Raw genomic sequence first — 20,924 nt, forward strand, 5'->3', positions numbered from 1 at the left:
TAAATTGCTCATCTACAGTGGGTAACAATGTCGCCATTTTCTGGCAGACTAAACTCCTGGGGCCCTAAACTCGTCAGATACAAAGTTGTAGCCGAAAGTTCGCGGAGCGCACCGATTGGATGTTGATGAGAAAAACGCGAAGTCATTGTCGTGATTGCCCAATCGGCGCGCTCCGTCAACTTTGCCTCCAAGTTTGTATTTGACGAGTTTAGGGCCCCTGCTGTATAAACAACTAACGACTAATTTGTTTTTGATATACACCAGCTCACTTGCTCCCTTACGTTCTGTTCATTAATCAAGTAACGCTGTTTCTTAGCTCTACTTTTTACAAAAAAAAAAAAAAAGAAGAGCTACGCTTTGTAATTTTGCAAGAAAAAACCGACCTGTGAAATACACCTTGGACGAATTTTTACGTAGAAGGGTGTGTACTTGGGCTAGTTGGTTATTCATGAATAGGAGGTAAAAGCGCTAAAAAACGACGGACAAGTTGAAGAATGACGAACACCACAGAGCGCTAGCGCTCTGTGGTGTTCGTCATTCTTCAACTTGTCCGTCGTTTTTTAGCGCTTTTACCTCCTATTCATGAATTTTTACGGTCCATTTTAGATCGAGCCTGGTGACTTCGGACACCTATAAATGGTATTCCGCGCTCTTCCGGCCGCCTTGCTCCTGTTCACCTAAAACAGCAAGCTACCACCAAATACTTTACCACCCAAAAGAACACCACCCTCTCTCTCGTTCTTCTCTTTTCATTTATGTGCTGGATGGTTCCCGCTAGGTGACGCAAGACGGCGCCTAAATAAAGAAGTTTAGTTTTAATCTATCTCTCTACTCATTCGTTTAACACCTTTCATAGCCAATAGAAGCCAATCCATACTCCATTCTTCGAAAGCTTTGGAAGAACCTAATTGCCGGCCGCCCTGCGGGTACCTGACTTATTTCATCAGTTAACTGGTATTTACTCAACTTACGCAAGTGGGACGGCCAACCTTTAAATTTTCAGATAGTCCAGAAGGTAAGCGCAAAGTTTAAAGTTCTTCCATCCTCCTATGAAATGAGCGATAAAATACCCCAAATACGCGACCGCGCGGTTCGCCACTTGCAGCGTAGCGCAAGCGGCGAACCTTCGATTAATGAGATAACTATGAAGTCCCGAGCACTTATTTAGCAGTATGTCGGTAAACACGTACCGCTAACAAAGGCTGAGGCAGCGGTCGATTCTCACGGTGCATGCGAAGAACTGATTTAACTCGTTTTTGCTGGGTGCAGCTTTGTTGATTCTGCTAGGCCTACTTCTATCCCGCAGTCGGGACGCCGGTATTCATGTTCGACGGCGTAGGGCAGCTGTGTTTCCTGACATTTTAGAGTGGTTTGACGACGTCATTCCTTCGGACGCCATATAACAGCGTCCTTCGGAACTTTTTTTTTTGTGTTTGTTTTCGTGCTTTCTAGGAAGTGGAATCGTGAAAATGGAATCTGGAGATTGTGCTGTCGAGCAGCAGCCACAACCAACGTAAGTGCGATGCTTGTTGAATTGCGGTTTTTAACGCTTGGATTCCGGTGTTCGAGATTGAGTCAAAAGATCGTTTCATTCTATCCAGTGCCGAAACCGCAGCAGTAGACGCCGAGATTGCAGACAACACGGCGCAAGACTCGGCACCGGAAGGCGCTGCCCCCCAGGATTCATCAAACGGCAGTGATGGGACCGCCAAAGGCGAAAAAAACGACGCGTCGGATGCAGCAGGAGTGCCGGCCAAGACCGAAAAGGTAGCGATTGACTCGTCTATCGCGGTAACATCTCGATTTATGTCGCACATTTCTATCAGTATTCGCTTTATTTCTCTCGCCCGCATATTCTTTTTATGCTGGAGGTACCTAATTGTATTCCTGCTCTTTAATAAATCAGCTTTTATGGAGATGTTCTCACTGTTTACCCTCCAACCCGTTGATTGATTTGCTGTGGATGAGCTGGAAAGAGTTCTGTTGCCACCAAATTCTTAAAAGTACAATGTAATTATTTTTCCTTGCAGAAGGGTACGTACTACTGTGATGTCTGCGATGAAAGTGTTCCAGAAAGTGCAGAAAACCATCTGAGGCGACGTAAGCATACTCGACTCCTGGAGCGACTTGAGAAGTATGGCAGCCTAGAGGCCATAGGTTAGTCATTTCCCCACATAAAGAATGTGTATGAGTACAGGTAAACCCTATTCAGTTTTATTTTTTATTTTTCGAAAAGTTTGGTGTAAAAAACAATAAGCTAGGGACTAGATGACGCCATTTGCTCTGGGGTTAGGAACTTCACTGTGCCATACCTCGTGCCGCAGTGCAAGTTACAGACCCATCTTGAATATCATTAGGGTGGCTGGTTTGTTCCGTCATGTCATGCTGCTAAAATGCAAACTGTCATTTTGGCTAATGCATGCCTGCAAATTCTCCCAAGCTTTGTTCACAGTCCTCGCCTCACACTTTACCTAAAACAAACGTGACCGGCTAAAAAAAACCTAGAAAGTGTTGAAGAACCCTAAGGTCCACAAAGTAGTGCAAGGGACAACTTACTGCAACATTCCAACATATGTAGCCAGTCTGTCCATCCAATTACCACTTATCCGAATTCAGAATGCTGCAATCCTAAACCTGCATGCTGCAACCCTAAACCTTTTATTTGTTTGTTTATCTATCTTTGTTATTAGTTCAACCATGTCCTACGTGTGGGGTTTTCGTTATATGTGTGGTGTTCACTGCATTCCTCTAGTCGCAGCGGTTTTGTAAAGTGACACTCAAATGCAGTTTCCGGTTTTTACGAAGTCGTACACATCAAAGTTTTTATTTTTCATTGAACCAAAGAAGTTCAGCTTCTGCAGAAGGTTCACTTGTAATGTGAGCATTTTACATGGCAGCAAGACCCAACATCATTGGATCAACTTATCGTGTAGCTCCACTCTGCCATTGTCAACATTTTTTTTTTTCACAATACTGCCAGTCTTGTTACGGGCCAAAGCAAAAATGGACGATACAGGAAAAAAAAAAATTCACTCCATGCACGTAACACTTACAAACTCATCTCCTATAGGTGTATTATTATTATCATTATCAACAATTATCAATTCGTTCTCGCCGGGCGTTTGACGGTGATAAACGGCTTTAGAAATGTCTTAGGTACGCATTAGGGACAATATATACTTAAAAAAAAAAAATCTTTTATTAATAACATATTTTTGGTGTGTTGCTATAGGTATAGTGCCTGGAGTGTGTCCCTGACTGGTGTGTTTAGCGTCTTGTCCCACCCACTCATCAAAAGTGGTCCCGAAGCGTCAAACAAATGACGTCACGAAAGCCGGAGCGTCGCGCTGCCGGATGTCGTGATCCTGGTGGTTGGCCGTAGAAGTTCCGGCAAAAAGCACAAGTAGATGCGAGTGTCGCTCTCATCACAGCATTTCAACTCCTGGCTGCCAAAGCTTCCATGGACTGTAAAGCTAAAGAGCAAACCTGTGGCAGAACAGACGTCTGTAACATCCACCACCGCTGCTGTGATGCCGCCAGGGTCGCGACCGGCCTCAGCGTGACACTCGTACGACGTCGTCAGGCAGAAATTGAGGGACCACATTTTTGGACGCGGTAAAAACGCCAGTCGGAGATGCATTCCAGGCACCATACTGTAGCGATGGTAATGCAATTAATGCAAAGGTGCGAGTGAGCTGGACAAGAATAACCAGGGTGTCTAGTGACCCGGAAAACTGGGAATCGTCAGGGCAATTTTATTGACCGGGAAAAATCAAGAAATTGTCAGGGAAATTGTCAAAAAGCGAGCCCAGTCGGGGAAAATGAGCCGGAGACGCCATTGAGTGCCCTGAGCAAAAACTTGAGGACTTGGGGGCAGAAATATAGGCAATAAATTCTGCTTAGAGTGAGGCGCACGCTCTGCTCCCCTGATGTACAGTGTGCTACCTGATGCAAAGACGACCAACAAATCCAGTCAAAGCCATGGATTGGATTGGATTGAGAGCACGACACTAGACTAGATCCAGTTGGAGCTACTAGATTTAGTAACAAATGGGAAAGCCGCAGACTTCAATCCAAGCCTTAAGCTGAAAGTATCCTAAAGTGCATCTGGCGGCTATGTTGCCTTTTGGTTATTGATGTGTGTGGTTGAGCGTCGTGTTTCCGGAAGTGGCCTCTTCACTGATGATGTCAGCGGCAAGAAAGTGCTTGTTTAACTCTGACTGGACGAACCCAAATATTTCGGAATATGCAAGTTACATTAGGCCCGTGAAAAATAATCCTCATTGTGCTCAATGCTCAATGCCTTGTGTTGTAATGGTCTTATATATTTAACCGCCTCTAGAGTGGTCTGGGAACTTCACCTGAAATTGTCAGAAAACCTGGAAAAGTCAGGGAATTTCAAAAGAATAATTTGCTAGACACCCTGATACAATAGTAATTCCTGCTGATGGAACACATTGCATTATTGTCATAACCTAAAAATGCAAGCCGTTTACCCTTGTTGGTGTGGCAGCCGTTAAAACCCGTTTGGTCTAACTGGGGGTTAGCTCAATTGGTAGGGCGCTCCACTGGAAATGGAAAGTTCCCTGGTTCGGTATAAGGACCAGGTGGATTTTGTCAGTCGCGCACCAGTCACCTGGCTGTGTTTGGAGATTTGTGTTTGTACTTTGTCTCCCTTGTTCCCCTTCTCCAGGGATGATTATTGTTATTACCATACTGGTAGGTATGAAATTAATTTCAAGTGCTCGCTGGCCTCTGTTGTAAGGGCGTGTAAAGACACTAATGCGAGTGATATTTTTGCTTGTGTTGTAGAATAATGCAGTGATGGAAGTGCTATGCCATTTGCACCATGAATGAAAGTCTGCTACATCTTGCACCAAATTGTCATTTTTGCTAAGAATTGTGCCACACCTGCGCCAAAGTCGGCTTAAACAGAGCATAAAACAAATTTATTATTGGTCGATTCTAATGTTTAGAGAAGTAGGTGGAAAGGAAAATGGTAGAGATATGTATTCACACCGGCTCGACTCGCGTATGGTTTGACTCGTCTTAGATCGGAGCACGGTCGAAGGTTTGAACACGTACAACCACGAACACATTCCTAAAAGCCAAGTCACGGGACATTCGCTGAACTTTATTGGTGTAGTCGAAGAAAGAATACGTACGGGAAGAAGGACAAGTGGCATGATGTCCTGCTTTGACGCCATTTCGTTGATCCCATTGGCCTGTAGCATTGGCTGTGCATTGAGTTAATGTGAAACAAAGTATGCAGACTGTTCGTCAACCGAGGTGGCCAGTTGCTGCGCTGGCGCGTTGGATCGCCAACGTCTTCTAAATTTCCGGACGATGTAAGCGATGTCAGAAGCTAAAAGTCGCAAAAATACATTGCAATATAGTAGAATGGCAGCTACTGTGATAACACATAAGCGAGGTCTTGCACTCCTGATGAGATAACCTGATTATCATGTCTGCCGCATGAGCGGCAGCCGAAATGGGTTAGCGTGGTAGGCTCGGAAATTATGTCGAGTACTGTCTAATGTCTTCTAAGTCTTGATTGTAGGTTTCTCTCTGATCTTGAAACACTGCGCCAAGAAAGGAAAAAAATGTATGAATAACTGCGGTAGTCGAGGTATGTCGTGCAACTGTCGATCGAAAAGCAGCAAACTGACTTCACTGGTTCCAACTCTGCTAAAGAGCAGTGTCACTTTTAAAGCACAAATGTAGGTTTTAATATTTGTAGGTGGTTATATTTGCAGCTTGTTAGCCGATATGCTAGTTTTTGCAGGCATTTTACAAAAATTATCTTCACAGGCTCAACGAAGTACCAGGTGTAAAAGTGGGGGGGGGGGGGGGGGGGGGCAAGAACTTTATCCAAACTGAATTGTTGTGCTATAATTTAGTTTTCAGCCATTTTTTGATACCTCCCTTTTAGGAATAAGGCTTTGGTCAGAGTAGGGGGTACTCTGACCAAAGCCTTATTCCTAAAAGGGAGGTTTTGTGTTGCTTTTGCATCCTCTCTTTTCTTATTACAAAAGGTAATAAATAATATGAATCAGAATCAAAGAAAAACCCTCAATCATTGTCATTGATGAACTCCCATTTAGCAATACAATCACTTTTTCATTTTCAAGTGATGTGCTAACAGATGTTGGCATCTGCTCCAGAAAATGGCAGTGACTGCTCCAAACCAATATTTTGCCTGCTACAGAACCTGCTGCAAAAAGTCAAATGCCACTTCTATCACAGATAACCAGCATTAACAACTTGTGCTCAAATACTTAGGTTTCTACTATTTTTCGATGGCCATAAGATTTTATAAGGCAGTGTACGGGACATAGTTCAGAAGGATCAATACCGTAAAATACCAGGCAAGCGCCCACTCAAACTTTCGAGATAATCGCAAACAAAATGGGGAATCAATTTTACATATAAATGTACTGCGTGTATTTTCTCAGATCCTGCAAATTTGGGAATGGGCGCTTAGTGTTGTACGGGTGGATGCATGGTATTCTACAGTAAGGTTGAGAGATGCATATGTTAGTGAAGCATCAAGTTACAAACTTGAAATAGTTATTGGGTGTTGGGTATATTATGACCAGTAGCCAGGGTTACAAAGCCCTTTAATCCAGAACACCCATACACACAAGAACAAGACTTATGTGCAGAGATACCCAATGCGCAAGCGCGACAGCTTCAATGTCGTCAAGACGACATGCATGATTTCAGTCTAACAGGTCACACATAGATCAGGGCCTTCTTTTGATTCCCAGTTTTTCAGGCTCCTCAAAGCAACCCCAATCTCTGCATACTAGTATTCTCAACCACATCCTGTTTTTTTCTTACAAGGGGCTTGGCATGTCACCTCTACTCAGTATACCAGAGTTGTCTTGCTGAGTCACCTTTTTTTTCTGGGTTTTGTCAATGCAAAGTAAATTCGGGTTGTCAGCCGAAAAGCGGCCTGCAAGGGAAACGCTGCCTCTTTGGTGTCTATGCACTGTCAGTAGCAGACTGTTTAAAAAAAGAAGAAATGGTTTATTTCAAAGTTTAGTTTGGAGCACATGCTGCATATTGCAAGGGCTACCAGTACATCCCTCGAAACTATTTACATGATGGCATGCGCTTGCCATAAAACACAGATCAAGGGGCCACCGAAAATAGGGAGACGATTTCGAGAAACGGGGCATGGGCACTTATTAATTAGGTGTTGGAGCAAAAATGCAGAAGGGACACAGCAAGCTTGAGTGTAGATTCAATGTAAGTAGCATAGTGGGATGCTTGCTGTGCGAGCAGAGTGCAGCAGGTGTTGAACCCTTATTTCTGATAACTGTCTCACAGTTGGTCTGAATGCCTTGATTTATGCCTACTAAGCAAAGGATCTAGAATAGCCCTAGGCTCTTTCGCTTTTACGACCTCTATCGTTTCAAGCCTTTAGCTCGTGACAGTCATTTTCCAAAGCGACCATATGTGCAAGTGCAATTATTATCAGCCTAAAGCCCTTTGTAAAAATGTATTCAGCAGTTCTTTCTCTTATTACCAATTAGAATTTTTCTCATAGCATTTAATCTGAAATTTATTGACCCATAAAATTTTAACAAATACTTCTAAGTGCACTTTAGAGATCTGTTTAGAGTTCACTGTAATACCACATTATTTGCACATCTGGCTGGCTTTTTAACGTGTCCTGTGCTTTGGAGTTTCTTCTGATTCTTTTTTACTTGCAGCCAATATTATAGCATGATTTCCCTCATGGGTGTGTTACATTTAAGTGTAACACTACTGAAAAGGAGAGTTTGCTGTGTTAGACATGGTATATTTTCACAGTAAGAATGAAAAAATGCATATTTTGTGCTCTAATATCGCTCATTTAAGCATTTTTGTTTAAATGTCTAGTTGGGCCTTGCATGTCACAAGATGCATTTTCTCAGGGAAAATAAAGTTGAGGCCATATTAAAGCCACAAGTTGCAATTTAGACAGCTGTGGATTGAGCCTGCTGGCCAACATGCGTTTCACTCTCTCACCTTTCTGCAGCATACATGTTCTCTGCACTCCATCTAGCCAATGGGAAACTGACAGGATTACTTCTTATTTGAACAACACTTTGACACTGACTTTGAAATAGGAGTATTTGTGAACTACGATGTGCGAGCAGTCAAGGTTGCTTCGGACATGACGAAAATATTTAGCCAATTTTATCTTTTTCGGGAAAAGTACAGTGACATTCATGGCTTATCCGGGCAGTTAAAAAAAAGATAATCTTTGAGAAACATTTTATTCCTTGACTCATGTATGTTCCTGGCATGCCCTTGCATGTGAAAACAGAAAATTGTTTCTGACTGGAAAGTTTTTTGTTTGCCAGGTGCAGCTGAAAAAGCTATTTTCCCAACGCAAATTGCATTGCAAATTTGCAAAATGCAAATTTTCTACTGAACCATATTTTTTTATTTGTTTTTATATTTAGGTTATTTCTGCTGTGGTGAGCGATATTGAACTATTCTTTTAAAAGTTTGCGTTTCCCGATGTTGTACAGGGCTCGACACTGCGCCAACTGGCAACGACCGGTCCTTGCCGTGTTTCTTTCGGTATTAAAAGGGTGTCATACTATACTTTGTTTCAGCTTAAGTCCAGATGCAGCCGATGCTTCAAGCACGAGCTCCAGGCTTTCAGCATCCCTGGCAACCACGCGCGTTTGTGCAGTGCAAGCGCTGTTCAGGGTCACATGCTCACTCTTGTAGCATCGGCTGTGTCTGGACTTAGCTAAAACGAAATATAGCATAGTGGAAAGTACTCGTTCAGGGCACCGAACTAAGCAGCGAAATTCAGTGTTCATCTACGTCATTTCCGGGCAAAACACGCCACGGCACCAGGTTCGCGTTTGTGCCGACGGTATCGCACGGCGCACATATCCCGGGCTCCGGCATTGAAGGAGGCTCGTTGGCGGTGCAGCGGCGACCTTCAAGCTGGTGCGCTGCAACATCTGCGGGACGCAGTCCAACACCAAGGAGCAGCTGCAGTACCACCTGGACGGCCAGAAGCACAGGACACGCTGCCTGAACCTGGGCATCAGCCCCACGCTGACGGACCTCCCGCCTGGCATGCGGCAGACCCGGATGCCCATGCATCCCCCGGCGTCAAGAGGGGGGCCCCGTCCCCCCCTGCTGCCAATGCTCCCGCCGAGGATGGGACCCGGCCCCTGGATGGGCCCCCGCATGAGGGGAGGGCCCCCAATGGTGAGAAGGACCGGAGTTTGGGTGCAGTGTCCGTTCGACCGGCGTGTTTGGCGTCCCGTCTCGCCCGCACGTTCAGAGCAGTTCCTAAGCTTTGACAAACGACGTCACAGAAGCCAGCGTGTAGCGTCGTTTCATTTCACAATCCGGCGGTCGGTTCTAGAAGCCTGACTGAAAAGTGGGAGCAAATGCAAATGTCACAGTCGTCGCAAGGTCCCGATATCCAATTCCGAAGCTTCCGTGGACTGTCGGGATGGAGAATGGCTCGCAGCAGAATGGGGCGTCTGCCGTATTTACCACCGCTGTCGTGACACCACCTGAATCGCAGCCGGCGATGACGTGCCACTTCTTTGACGTCGTGAGGCAGAAATCGAGAAACCACTTTTTGGGACACGGTTCGCGCACCGGTCGGAGACGCGCTTCCACCACCATAGTTCGAAGTCCGGTGTTCACCACGCCCCATTCATTCGCCGGGATGTATGCGGCACATTCTGCAAATTGTCCCTTCTAGTGGATGTAGAAGGTCTGGCAGGCAAGTTCCCGGGGGATGGTCGCATGCGTTATATCGCCGCGGCTCGGATTGCGCGGAGTAAAAGCTCGCTCTGCAGAACCCAGGGATCCCGGTTTCAATAGGCCAATCTCACCAGCCAGTTTCGCCTCGCCGCCGCTGCTGCGGTGCATCGAGGCAACCTTAGTTTTTCTGCATGTGTGACAACCTCTCTGGAGCTCTGCGCAACCAGTCCGATAAGGCACGAGCCGTCTCGTGCACTGCCACCTGCCTCTTGTGAACTAAAGTTATGGTGGCGTCACCCATGCGTCTAACCCTTAGTGAGATCGGTGTATTCCCACCCCTGCCTGTTTCGACCTGATTCGAATACAGATATAGATACATACTGCAATACTTTTTTTCTCAAATGAGGCCATGTTTCACAAACACGCATAATGATACAGTGCATTTCAAAGAATGTCATAGGCATTGCAAGTACCAAGTATGGCTTGAAATAGTATAAACATTCGAATTCTGAAGCAATACACATGTTTATTTTTATTGAAAAAGAATTTGGAAACTTAAAAAGTGAACAAATTACACTTCAGGATTAGTAGCTTTTCAAAGAGCTTATCATCAAGGCACTGACGATTTGGTTGCAGCATCAGACTAGTGAAAAAGAAAAGCCTGTCTACTGCCGCTGAAACAAATAAATATTGCCTTGATGGAACGGAAGTCCTGCGGGGTCGTCAGGGTAGCGAAAGACTTCTGTTTTCACAAGGGCCTGTCCTGATCTTGCTAAAAAATGAGGAATCGCCGTCTTTGAAGGCGTGGATGTGGTCTTCCCAAAATGAGCCCTGTTATCGCCTCATTTCGTGTTTGGAAAATTATGATATTCAGTTTTACCGGAATGCGTGGGTTCGCCGCAGACTGTCGTCTCGGGTGCTTCTTAGCAACCCAGGGAGAAAGGGGGTAGTCTAGTAGTAGTCTATGGGTGGCTGTCACTTTTTCAAGTCAACGACAGGCAAGAATGTGTTCTTTGCTGTGCAGTTCTTTCTCAATCTTTTTCAGTTTCACTGGTGACAAAGATACATTCGGTCAGAACTAAAAGCCAACCCACATAGACACCTTGATCAAATTCTATACATCAAGGGAAGCTTCAGTCCTGATTGCGTGCCTCCAACTAATTTACAGAGCCTAAGTTAGAAACAAGCACTTGTGCTGCTCTTGTATTCCATTCCTTTGTCATGTAGTAGGTCTTGGAACTATAGGCCTCGCTTCATCCACTTACTTCAACCATCAGTCACCAGGAGGCCACCATTAGTATGGCACAAATGCCATACCTACAACGATGATAGTGATCAAAGTGGCCAGACTGAATTTCGCAAAGGTTCTAAACTTTGCCTGGTTTATCTGACGCAACGCCGTTGCCTCCAGGGTGGTCCAATGGGAATGAAGCGACCATACCCGATAGACAGCGGAGCCTTCTACATGGACAGAGAGCCCTTCCACATGGACAGAGAGCCCTTCCACATGGACAGACGGTCCTACCCACTGGAGCCCCTGCCACCAAGGGCTGCCAAGAAGGCGAGGCAAGCTAGCAACATGGCAGCTGGTATGTGTCATCTCTTTTCACTATTTACACAAGTTTTTTGTTTTGTTTTTAAGGCAAGAAATACTTTTGTATTGGAACCTCCAATGTCAAAAGATTCTCTGTCCGTCCGTTTGTGCACTTCTTTGCTTGATGTCGCGTGACCTGTACGCGAATCTAGCTTTCTCAATAATTTCAGCGGGGAAATTGATGTCACGGGACCTCAAAACCAATTCAGTTTGCCCACTAAATTTGGTGGGTAAATTGTCACACGACCTAAACACTGATCTGGCTTCCCCCCTAGGTATAGCGGGTTAATTGAAAAATGATAGGTTTGTCTTTGCCCCAGAAACGACAATTTAACATCTTCTAAACAAAAAGATATTAAATCTATTTTTAAATCTCAAGAAGATATTAAATCCCTCTTTTACTGCATTCCATGCGTTATAGAATTTTAAAGATAAAGGTTGTTCCCAGTTTTTATAAGTTCCGTGATTGCTGTAAGCGGGTCATCTGACACTTCTGTAACAAACTGTTCTTACGGCTCAGGTGCTGCGGCAGGGGTTGCAAAACCAAGTTTCTTCTGCGAGATGTGCAACCTGGTCCTCAACTCGATATACCAGAGAGACGAGGTAGGCTTTCTTTTTCAAGGCAAGAACCCTGTGGAATAGATTCGCAAATTGGATAAAGGTTGCCGAGGCAACAGTTTCAGCGTTGAGGGAGAGTAAATTTATGTCATCGGGTGCAACTGCTGGCATGGAGACTCTCACTTCATGTAGTCAGGAATGCAGTGAACACTTGAACTAACTTTTAGGGACCGGAAGACGAAGTTTGTTTAATTGAAAGTGCACTCGACTGAATGCATTGGATACTTTGGTGTTTTTTTTACTGGGGGATTTTATAAAAGTTTGTTCAAGTGGTACTTCACTGCACATGCAAGGATGCCAGTCAATGTTCACCGAGGTTTCAAACTGATAAGTGTGCAAACTGGTTTGAAGAAACCTTTTTTCTGTATAAGCAGTCTGCTGTCCGGAGTATTCGAAGCTGTGGACTTGAGCTCTCTCGTGTACAGTCAAACCCACTTATAACGAATGTGATAGTTCCACAAGAAGTGGTCGTTAATATCAGTATACATATCTTGACCTTTCAAGTGCATTTTTCTCGTTTTGCAACTTTGGGTTGTCTTCACAGTTTGTGCAATCAGTTTTTGCTACTTGGAATCTTCTAGTCATAATGAAGTTTTTTTTATGAATTATCTTGAGGATACGTAGAGTGCCACTAAATATTTGGTATTGCAATACCTTAATTATGTTTTTGCAAAATTGAAGTATCTTTTAAAGGGCTTCTGAAACGAAGACTGACGTCTTAATTTCTCCTTGTTAAATTTAAAAACTTTTACGCAATTTTTGGCTGGACACTGGTGCTCTGCACTTCACAGGGAGCATATGAGCTATTGCACCATGCTTGTTATAAAAATTATGTACCTAGATGTCCGCGTAAAAACCCCTAGCTTGGCGCAGTATGGCCATAGTAGCTTTTCGCCACAAAGCCCGTAATCAACAACAACAGCATAAAAATCCTCTATATCCCGAATCATCACCCACCCCTCTCTTTAGGGAAATATCAATTTAAAAAAGAAAAAAAAAAAAACGGTGACCATTCACTTTTACAAATACCACAACGCGAACTCTGCGATCGCAAACATTCATCCTACCTGACTGACGCAGTCGTGGACCTTATGGTTGGAGGACATTTGTAGCAAAGTAAAACGAAGGAGGGAAAGACGCTTCACCTTGTGTAGGTACTTCCTCCCCTATTTACGTGACCACGAAGTCGGAGCACATTCGTGCTAAAAGAAAAAAAAATTGAGATAGCAAAATGAAACCTTGTTTTGCTTATAAAAGATAGTTTAGACAAAAAAGAAATCTGAAAAATAACACGAGCAGTAGCCTATTCAGGGATCGTGAGGTCAGTGAACGCCCTCTTTCCTGGAATGTAGCTACTGAGTAGAAGTAAGGTCTAAATGTAAGACCAAAGTCCGTCTCCACCAAAATAAAGTCTCCGGAAATACTCAGTCACTCTTGCAGAACGTCGCTACCGCTGTTGGTAAGGATGTGCAATGTTTGAGACAAAGCCAATAGGTAAATAAAGATTTGCTCTAACACCGCACACAGATGTTTGTAGAGCATCTCATTTCAATCTCGGTTTTTGTGGTGCTGTCCGTGCCACGCTGCAACGCCGCCTCCGCTTGAGTTGGTAGCGCGCCGCACACACATGCATGCATTTATGCACCAAACAAGAAAGTTGCACAAGAGCCTGCTCCTTGTGATTGACAAGGCACCCAACTTGGCCCGACGCCAAAGTATTTTCCAACGCGATCCCCGGCTTTTCTTCTTCCCCAGCATCACACTTCCTCGCTTCTTTCGTCCGCTCGCTCGCTCACTCGTTGTGCCTGGTTGGTTTTTCTACTTTCTTATTGACCTTTTTTTTTTAACTGACAAAGAAAACATAGCAGTGTTGGAAACGGAACAAACGTTTGCATTGTCACGCATCACGCATATGCAAGCAGCCGACTTTGTGATAGTAAAACATTCTTTCATGAGCATTTTTTGCATAAAACAATCAAACTAATTCGAGCTTTGAGTTAAATGTATCTGTTTTGTGGCCGCGCTAGGTGCGTACCAAAAAACTGCCGTTTTTGTAGCTTTTTTAAAACTTTTTGTGCTTAGCCATCTAGACTTGGCCCACCCCACTTTCTTTTTTAATGTATTTTAGGTGGCGGGGGGTAGGCACTGACTCGGAATATTATGGTAGTTGTTTCTGCCTCTGAACACAAAACTATAGAAACTATATTAAAACTATTAGCTGTTTTAAGAAGAGGTGACAAAACTTCAGTAGCTAGTTTCATTATTTTAGAGCAAATATTTAAAAGAAATGTCCCTGACCCGCATCTTCGTGGTTGGTCGTTATAACCGATATGTCGTTATATGTGGGATCGTTGGAAGTGAGTTTGACTGTACTAACAGTCCATAGAATCGCCATAAGAAGCTCAAATAAATTTGGAAACATTTAATTTTTAGCAGCTGTAGCATCTTCCTCGTCTCGTCCTTTACGTGATACATGGAAGCGCACAGTGATCTGTATTTCTTCAATCCAAGCTTTGGGAAGATGTGCTTTAGAAAGTTTAATTGTGATAGTTTTATTTGGGGGCAAAGCTCCTTAGGGGCTAGCCATGTCCGTAGGTCCGTCCGCCGTCGGGTCACGAGCACGGGAGCACGTGCTCCCGTGCTCGTGTAGGGGGAAAAAGAAAAAAAAAACGTACCTCCACGTGTTGAATGATGTTGATTGGGGCGAAGCTCTGGTGGTGCTTGTCTGCGTAGACGCTGAGCCGCAGCATGCCGAGCCTTTCGTTTGTTTTCATCCATGTCAGAAAGAGAATGTGTGGTATGGAACGTGGTTATATACATGAAGGAAAACGAACGAAATGCTCGGCATGGCTGCGGCTCAGCGTCTACGCAGACAAGCACCACCAGAGCTTCGCCCCAATCAACATCATTCACCACGTAGAGATGTGGTTGTTTTTTTCCCTTGTGTGCTGAAACTTCCCTCGCAAGAATTGATCTCCTTTCTGGGTGCAGCACATTCAAGGAACAAAGCACAAGGATCGTGCTATTCAGGCAGGCTTGAGCCCAGAAGAGGCCATGCCTACGATGATGCCCGGTCCTCCTCCACAGGGGCAGCCAAAACAGGTGATGTGCAGTGTGGCCTTTAGCCCAGCATGCCATATTTTATTGTAAAAGAAAGAAAAAGATATATAAACAAAAGGCAGGGGGGACTGCATATATTTTTTGTAGGATATTGAGCTCCAAATTTTCTGTCTGCAGTTGTTGATTGATCTTTCAGACTCGACAGGAATTGTGTAACAGTAGGAGCGACTTGGCAGTCTGAACGCATAATTTCGAACAAAATAAAAAAAATATTTATACAGCCTCCGCTTGCCATTGGTCAGTTTCCGCTTATTCAATGGAAATAGTAAACCCCGTGCAACTTCCACTTTTCACTTGTTTGATAATCGCAGTTCTCTTTGTGCGTTTCGTTGGGATATTTCAATGGTGCCATTTGGCATCAACGAAGATTGTTGAAGCGTCAACGAAGGTTGTCTCCGAATGGTAGCAGTTGGCACCAATTGGAGACAGTGTTTAGTCGACAAAGATTGCTTCACTGCCACGGGCAAAAGGCGCTTTCAAACTCTGAGAACACAAATGGCGGCGGCCGCGTTGAATGATCAGAAACCAGAACTCGACTGCAGCCTCAACCCAGCTTTTCGTTGCGTAGGGTGGGGTATCGAGGCTGTTGAACAATGCGTTGTTCCCAGTCAAAAGCAACTTTTTCTTGTTTCTGATTGAGAGTCCCGTTGTGCCCTTGAGTCATTTCTGTTTTACCTTACAGAACGGTGGTGCTGCCGGCAAGCAACCCGGAGCTAAGGCCGCAACAAAGAGAAAGCAAGGTCAGGCCGGTTGCCTCGGTGCCGCTCGCTCGAGCGTCTCTCCCTTCAAAGCACGTTGTTGCTGGAGCAGTATCGAAGTGCATTAACATCTTAATGAAGCGAGCTGGTCCCCACTTTATTTCAAACTTGCCGGTACCTTACGTATTTCCGTCATGTGACCGAGTCACATGATTGCTTCGGCCCACTCCAGTAGGTTTTGTGACAGAAAGAGTTTGAGCTGCCAAGGTGGCATTACTTCCCATCACGTGAACCCAGTTGCGCGGGAGGCATGACTTTCCCGAAAGAAAAAAAAAACAATCTAGCGCATGGTCTCTCCCGTAAACGTTGGTGCACGTGACTGAGCGGAAACCCACGGCACATACTTGCAGACCCGATGGAAACTTGCGCTCCGATTCGGAAGGCGCAGCTGAGCATGAGCTACTTCCACAAGCCCGGCGGACGGCCGCTTCTTTGTTGCACCACTGGGGATGTGGTGGACAAAACGGCGGAAGCCTGGGGAGACCGCATTGCCGTCGTGTCGTGCCACCAGGAGCTCAGCAAGACCTACACGGAGTTCAAGAAAGACGTCAGTGCACTTACCGTCTTGTTGGGGGGTGTGACGCCGTCAAACGGCGACGCGACAAAATTGCCACTCCTCGGGGCCGGTCGGCCGTCGTTGCATCTCTTTCTCAACGACTGGCCAATTTACTCTGGCACAGTTACTAATTTTTTAGTTCTTTGTATTTTTTTTTTATCGGTGAGTCACATTTGCTGTTGTGGAAAATGCTTGAAACAAGCAACTAAAAAAATTCATTTTCCTTTTTTTTTTTTTTTTGTTAAGTGGTGTGGATAAGGAAGCATATGTCGGAAAGAGCAATATTCCTGAAAAAGAATAATCCAATATTTACGCTGCAATAGACTTTTCTTTTGTTCAAAATGATTTCATCGGCTCATATATGCGGGTTTAAAAATGAGTTCTATTGTTTTGTGGGCCTCCCCCTGGCTGGAAGGAGCGTGGAGGAGAGGTGTGCCCATTGCATACCTCGCCTTCACCCTCCGCACACTGGGAGAAGTCGCCAAAGAAAGAAATGGAGAGGAGGGAGGCTTGTGCACTGCATACCCAGCACCTAAATTGGGTGTTGCAGCGTAAACATTGCATTAGGTTATACGCAGACTGTGTTATAGGTCTGGGTTCCACAAAAAAACCAACATGTTGCACTCAATCAACACACAGGTCAAGATCGTATGAACAGTATAGCCCCTTAGGGGCTACATTGTTTCTACGATCTTGATTAGTATTGTTGGATTTAGGAATGTTGGTTGTCTAGTATGGTGTTGATGACGACGTCATTGTATGTAGTTGTGGGCATTCCAGAAAAAAAAGATCAGCGTTTTTCGGCCCATGTGAATAAACTGCATTGCAGAAATTTCAGACTGCAAGAATGTGACGCTAGCAGTTGGGATAGAATGTGACGCTAGTAGTTGGGATAAAATGTGAAGGTTCGAGAGCTTGATGTTTTCTGCATCAAAAGATAATCGAGAAAAACAGCTTTTGTACGAGCCGACGTCTACCTAAGCCTAATGTGGTCAAAATAAGAACTGACTTTCTGGACGCTTATAGGATTTATATCGGTGAAAAACACTTGTCAGCAAGAAAGAAATATTGTTTTCTTACTGACAAGTTTTTTTTCACTGAAAAAGGTGCCAACAACGTTATTTTGTTTTGACTATTGGCAAGGAGATTGAACTATAGGGGGTGCAGTTTCATTATCATCATCACCACAAACAATCGCTGTGTGGCAAACATCTCCGACGCCAACACTTGCCTAGCGTACGTCGCATTGTTTCCGTGCTCGCTTCACATTTGTAGTGATACGGTGCGCACTTGGTACGCACCGCAGTGCTTGAAGCATGCATTTTGAACCGGGTATATGCGCTGGAGAGGACTGCAGCACATATGCGACGATACGGACACTGTCCGCCTTCGGTCATGGTGCAACGCTGCACTCAATGATATGATCGCAGTTGGACACGTCCTCTCTTTCAACGAAACACTACTTGCTTTCGCCGATGTCGTCCATGATTGACGGAAGAGGCAGGGTAACTGAAAAGTGATGTGCGTGTTTTGTGAATAGTTAGGAAAAACACGGTCGCCACGCACAATCCAGGGCGTGCAGCTGACGCAACGTGGCTCGTCCGTCACGTGCGGGGGTAGGCGCAGGTATTTTAGAAGGAAGAGAGGGAAGGGGGGGGGGGGGGAAGCAGGCTAATGTATGTTCAAACCCTTCCCCGTTTCTCCGCCCTACATTTCGTTTCCTCGCCCTAAATTTTTACACATACAGAATTCAAGAGGGGGGGTCAGGATGTCCGGACCCACCTCTGAATTCGTCACTGCCACACATGCGCTTGTTGTGCCTTCCAAGAGTACTTCGATGGCATTGAACGCAAGAGGGGCTAGATTACTTTTATCCAGATGCGTTGAGGAGAAAAGTATAGTGTTACATATCTTTCGCAAGCCTTGCATCGTCTTTTGTGGCAGTGAATGCACTAATGACTGCGGTCGAAGGGTTTGTTTGTTACACAGCGTTAGTTCCCGAGGTGCCCACTAGGGAGCGCCACCACTCGATCTCCTCCCCAATAGGCTTAGGGGTGATGTCAGTAGTGAAATTTAATTTATCTCAGTTAGCTTTTGATTGAGGGAACATCAAGTTCTCAAACATTCACGTTCTATCTTTACCACTAGCATCACCTTCTCACAGAGTTCGTGCTTTCTGTGATGCATAGTGTTTTGTGATGCCTAGTGTTTTCTTTTGTCAAAAACTCCTATCCAAGCAGCAAAAAAAAGCTTTTTTTGTTCTTTGTGCAGTGTTTTTTTTTTTTTTAGCATTACTATGAAGAGGTGGCCTACAAGTGTTCATGCCATGCTTTTTACTTTAGATAAACTTCCCATGTGCGTTACATAAACCATAAAGAAAAAATTGTTACGAAGGAGTCCGATTTCAATTACTGCTATATAGTTTGCATTTGCTGAAATTACTTTTTCTAGCAGAGTGCATGTGAACTTCCTCTGGATCTTTCCTTATTTGTGTTTTTTTCCTTATTCAGTCTCACATCTCACTCAATTGGAACTTTTAATTTAATGTTAAATCTTTGGGGCAATGATTACTTCAATTTATGATTAATTACTTACCAACTGTATTTCTGAAAAGAAAAGAAAGCTTCAGGGTAGAGTTTATTTATTCGAGAGCATATTGCGAAAAGGGCACTAAGGGAATAAACCCATTCTCTTGGCAGAACATCAGCTGTCAATTTGGGAATTCCAGGAAATCCATTTCTGAGACCATCATTAGTAAAGAAAAGTGGAAAAAATCAAACTTGAAGTTCATCCCATACTTCAAATCATGCCCTTTGATTTTGTATTGTGTGATGGGATGTACTTTGAACTACAAAGACCTCAAATTTGTGATTTCCAAGAATATTTCGTATTTCGGCATTTTTACCTACCCTAAGAAATCACATTTCTTTTCAATTTCCTAAAAGGTACCTACAGGATTTCTGTGGATGGAAGTAAGGGATGATAATAATGGAGTTGTGACTTTTATGAATTATGAATGTTTGTGTTCATAGTGGCAATATGCAGTAGCACATTTTTCTTGTAGTAACCCAAAATTTTTCAACTTTTTTGCGTAATTTTGCATTTTTCCTAACTGTATAGATGGGCAGGCATTCATTTTGAGGATGCGCTTGCCCACTCTTCCGTCTCTCTGGCAATAAATCAAGCAAGGCATCTGGGGTCAGATTGCAGGCAACCTTTCAAAGCCTTTTATTGTAGCCTTTTCTGACTTGTTCTGCCATTCGTGTTTCAGATCGATCAGCTGGCAGCTGGCCTTGTGTCTCTCAAGCTCTCGGCCGGCTCAAAGATTGGCATTGTTGTGCCCAACATGTACGAATGGGTTGTGGTCCAGTTCGCAGCTGCCAAGGCAGGATTGATTCTGGTAAGTGACAACAGTTATCACTCTATGAAGAGTTGCTTTGTCTTAAAAAGGTTCAGCAACTAATCTAGCACACGAGTTCTCAAACTCCTCAAGAAACGCCAGTCTCTCTTGATTGATAGCCGAGGAAGCCCTCTCTGTCTCCGCGCTGTTGCAACGTAGCAGTGCAGAAGCCTACAGACCTTATAATCAATTACTCACATGCTAGGGAGTGTTTGGCACGGCCAGAAGCAATCGAGAAAAAAAAAAGTCTTCCTTTTGCCGTACCCCTGGCAGAGGCAGTGGTAACGCAGAATGTAATGTGTTAATCTGGAGAAGCTGTACACATGTGGAGTCTGGCAGGCGCAAAGCGGCCCTGTGCCATGCTAGGTAAGCGTGCGAGTGCTCCGTGGATGTCTTGCTTGCAGGTGCTCCTTTCCACGGCTGCAGTGCAAATGCGATTTTCTCAGAGCCTGTTGGAGTGTGATACCCTGTAGAGGGAGCGTGCAAAAAACAGAACAGTAGACCATTTCCTAAATCTTTCAAGTGCCCCGGTGCGCACTCGAGGAGTCGCGGGAACCGTGTTTTTCGGTTCCCTAGTGATTAATAATTTCGACCGATTCGATGCTTGCACACTTATGAGTGTACTTCGTTCGCACGATTCTAACGCTCACTTTTTTTGCCAAAATCGGTGCCCAAGCATACATGTGCGTTACAACCGAAACTCAAAAAGAAAAATGCAATACTCGGTATAAAGTGGCTAGTCCCATTGCCGTCGTGACTGCTTGTTCACATTCGCCTGTTCAACCTTCATTGTTTTACCTGCACTGTAGAATTGGCAGCAGTTTACTTTTTGAACATCTGGGAGCTTCATCTGCCCGCGCGTTAGGATTGGGGGCATATTAGAATTGTGTAAACACAGTAATTCACAGTCCTCCTGAATGAGTGTCGTGTAGACTGCAGAGTGTCGTATCGTTTTTAAAATTTATCGTCAATGTCGGCGTTTTTCACACTGTGCATGCAATCCACCCTTCAGCCTGACTGAGCTGCAGAAATCTCTTACAATATTATCATTCCCATGATTGTTTTAGCAGGAATTGCTTAAAAAGTTTGGAATTCACAACAACCAAAAACGAGGTTTAGCTCAGAGTCAGCAGGGCTGTT

At 44.5% G+C, this 20,924-nt stretch overlaps 1 protein-coding gene across 2 annotated transcripts in view; it reads left to right on the forward strand.

The window, feature by feature from the left end:
• The first annotated feature begins 852 nt into the window (after positions 1-852).
• The window catches only part of LOC8025092 (medium-chain acyl-CoA ligase ACSF2, mitochondrial), a 32,829-nt gene continuing 12,757 nt past the window's right edge, over positions 853-20,924 (forward strand). The window contains exons 1-11 of one of the 2 annotated variants that reach the window (XM_029987458.4): positions 853-1,015; positions 1,453-1,513; positions 1,602-1,767; positions 2,031-2,157; positions 8,945-9,228; positions 11,150-11,327; positions 11,853-11,935; positions 14,942-15,052; positions 15,753-15,810; positions 16,179-16,375; positions 19,656-19,784. In XM_029987458.4, the coding sequence (XP_029843318.3) occupies positions 1,470-1,513; positions 1,602-1,767; positions 2,031-2,157; positions 8,945-9,228; positions 11,150-11,327; positions 11,853-11,935; positions 14,942-15,052; positions 15,753-15,810; positions 16,179-16,375; positions 19,656-19,784 (1,377 nt within the window). In that variant the 5' untranslated portion in view covers positions 853-1,015; positions 1,453-1,469. The remainder of the gene's footprint in view (positions 1,016-1,452; positions 1,514-1,601; positions 1,768-2,030; positions 2,158-8,944; positions 9,229-11,149; positions 11,328-11,852; positions 11,936-14,941; positions 15,053-15,752; positions 15,811-16,178; positions 16,376-19,655; positions 19,785-20,924) is intronic. The other variant, XM_040505151.2, reaches the window with a different exon arrangement.

The sequence above is a fragment of the Ixodes scapularis genome, unplaced genomic scaffold (assembly GCF_016920785.2).
Source record: "Ixodes scapularis isolate PalLabHiFi unplaced genomic scaffold, ASM1692078v2 PGA_scaffold2__306_contigs__length_199485367, whole genome shotgun sequence".
Lineage (NCBI taxonomy): Eukaryota > Metazoa > Arthropoda > Arachnida > Ixodida > Ixodidae > Ixodes > Ixodes scapularis.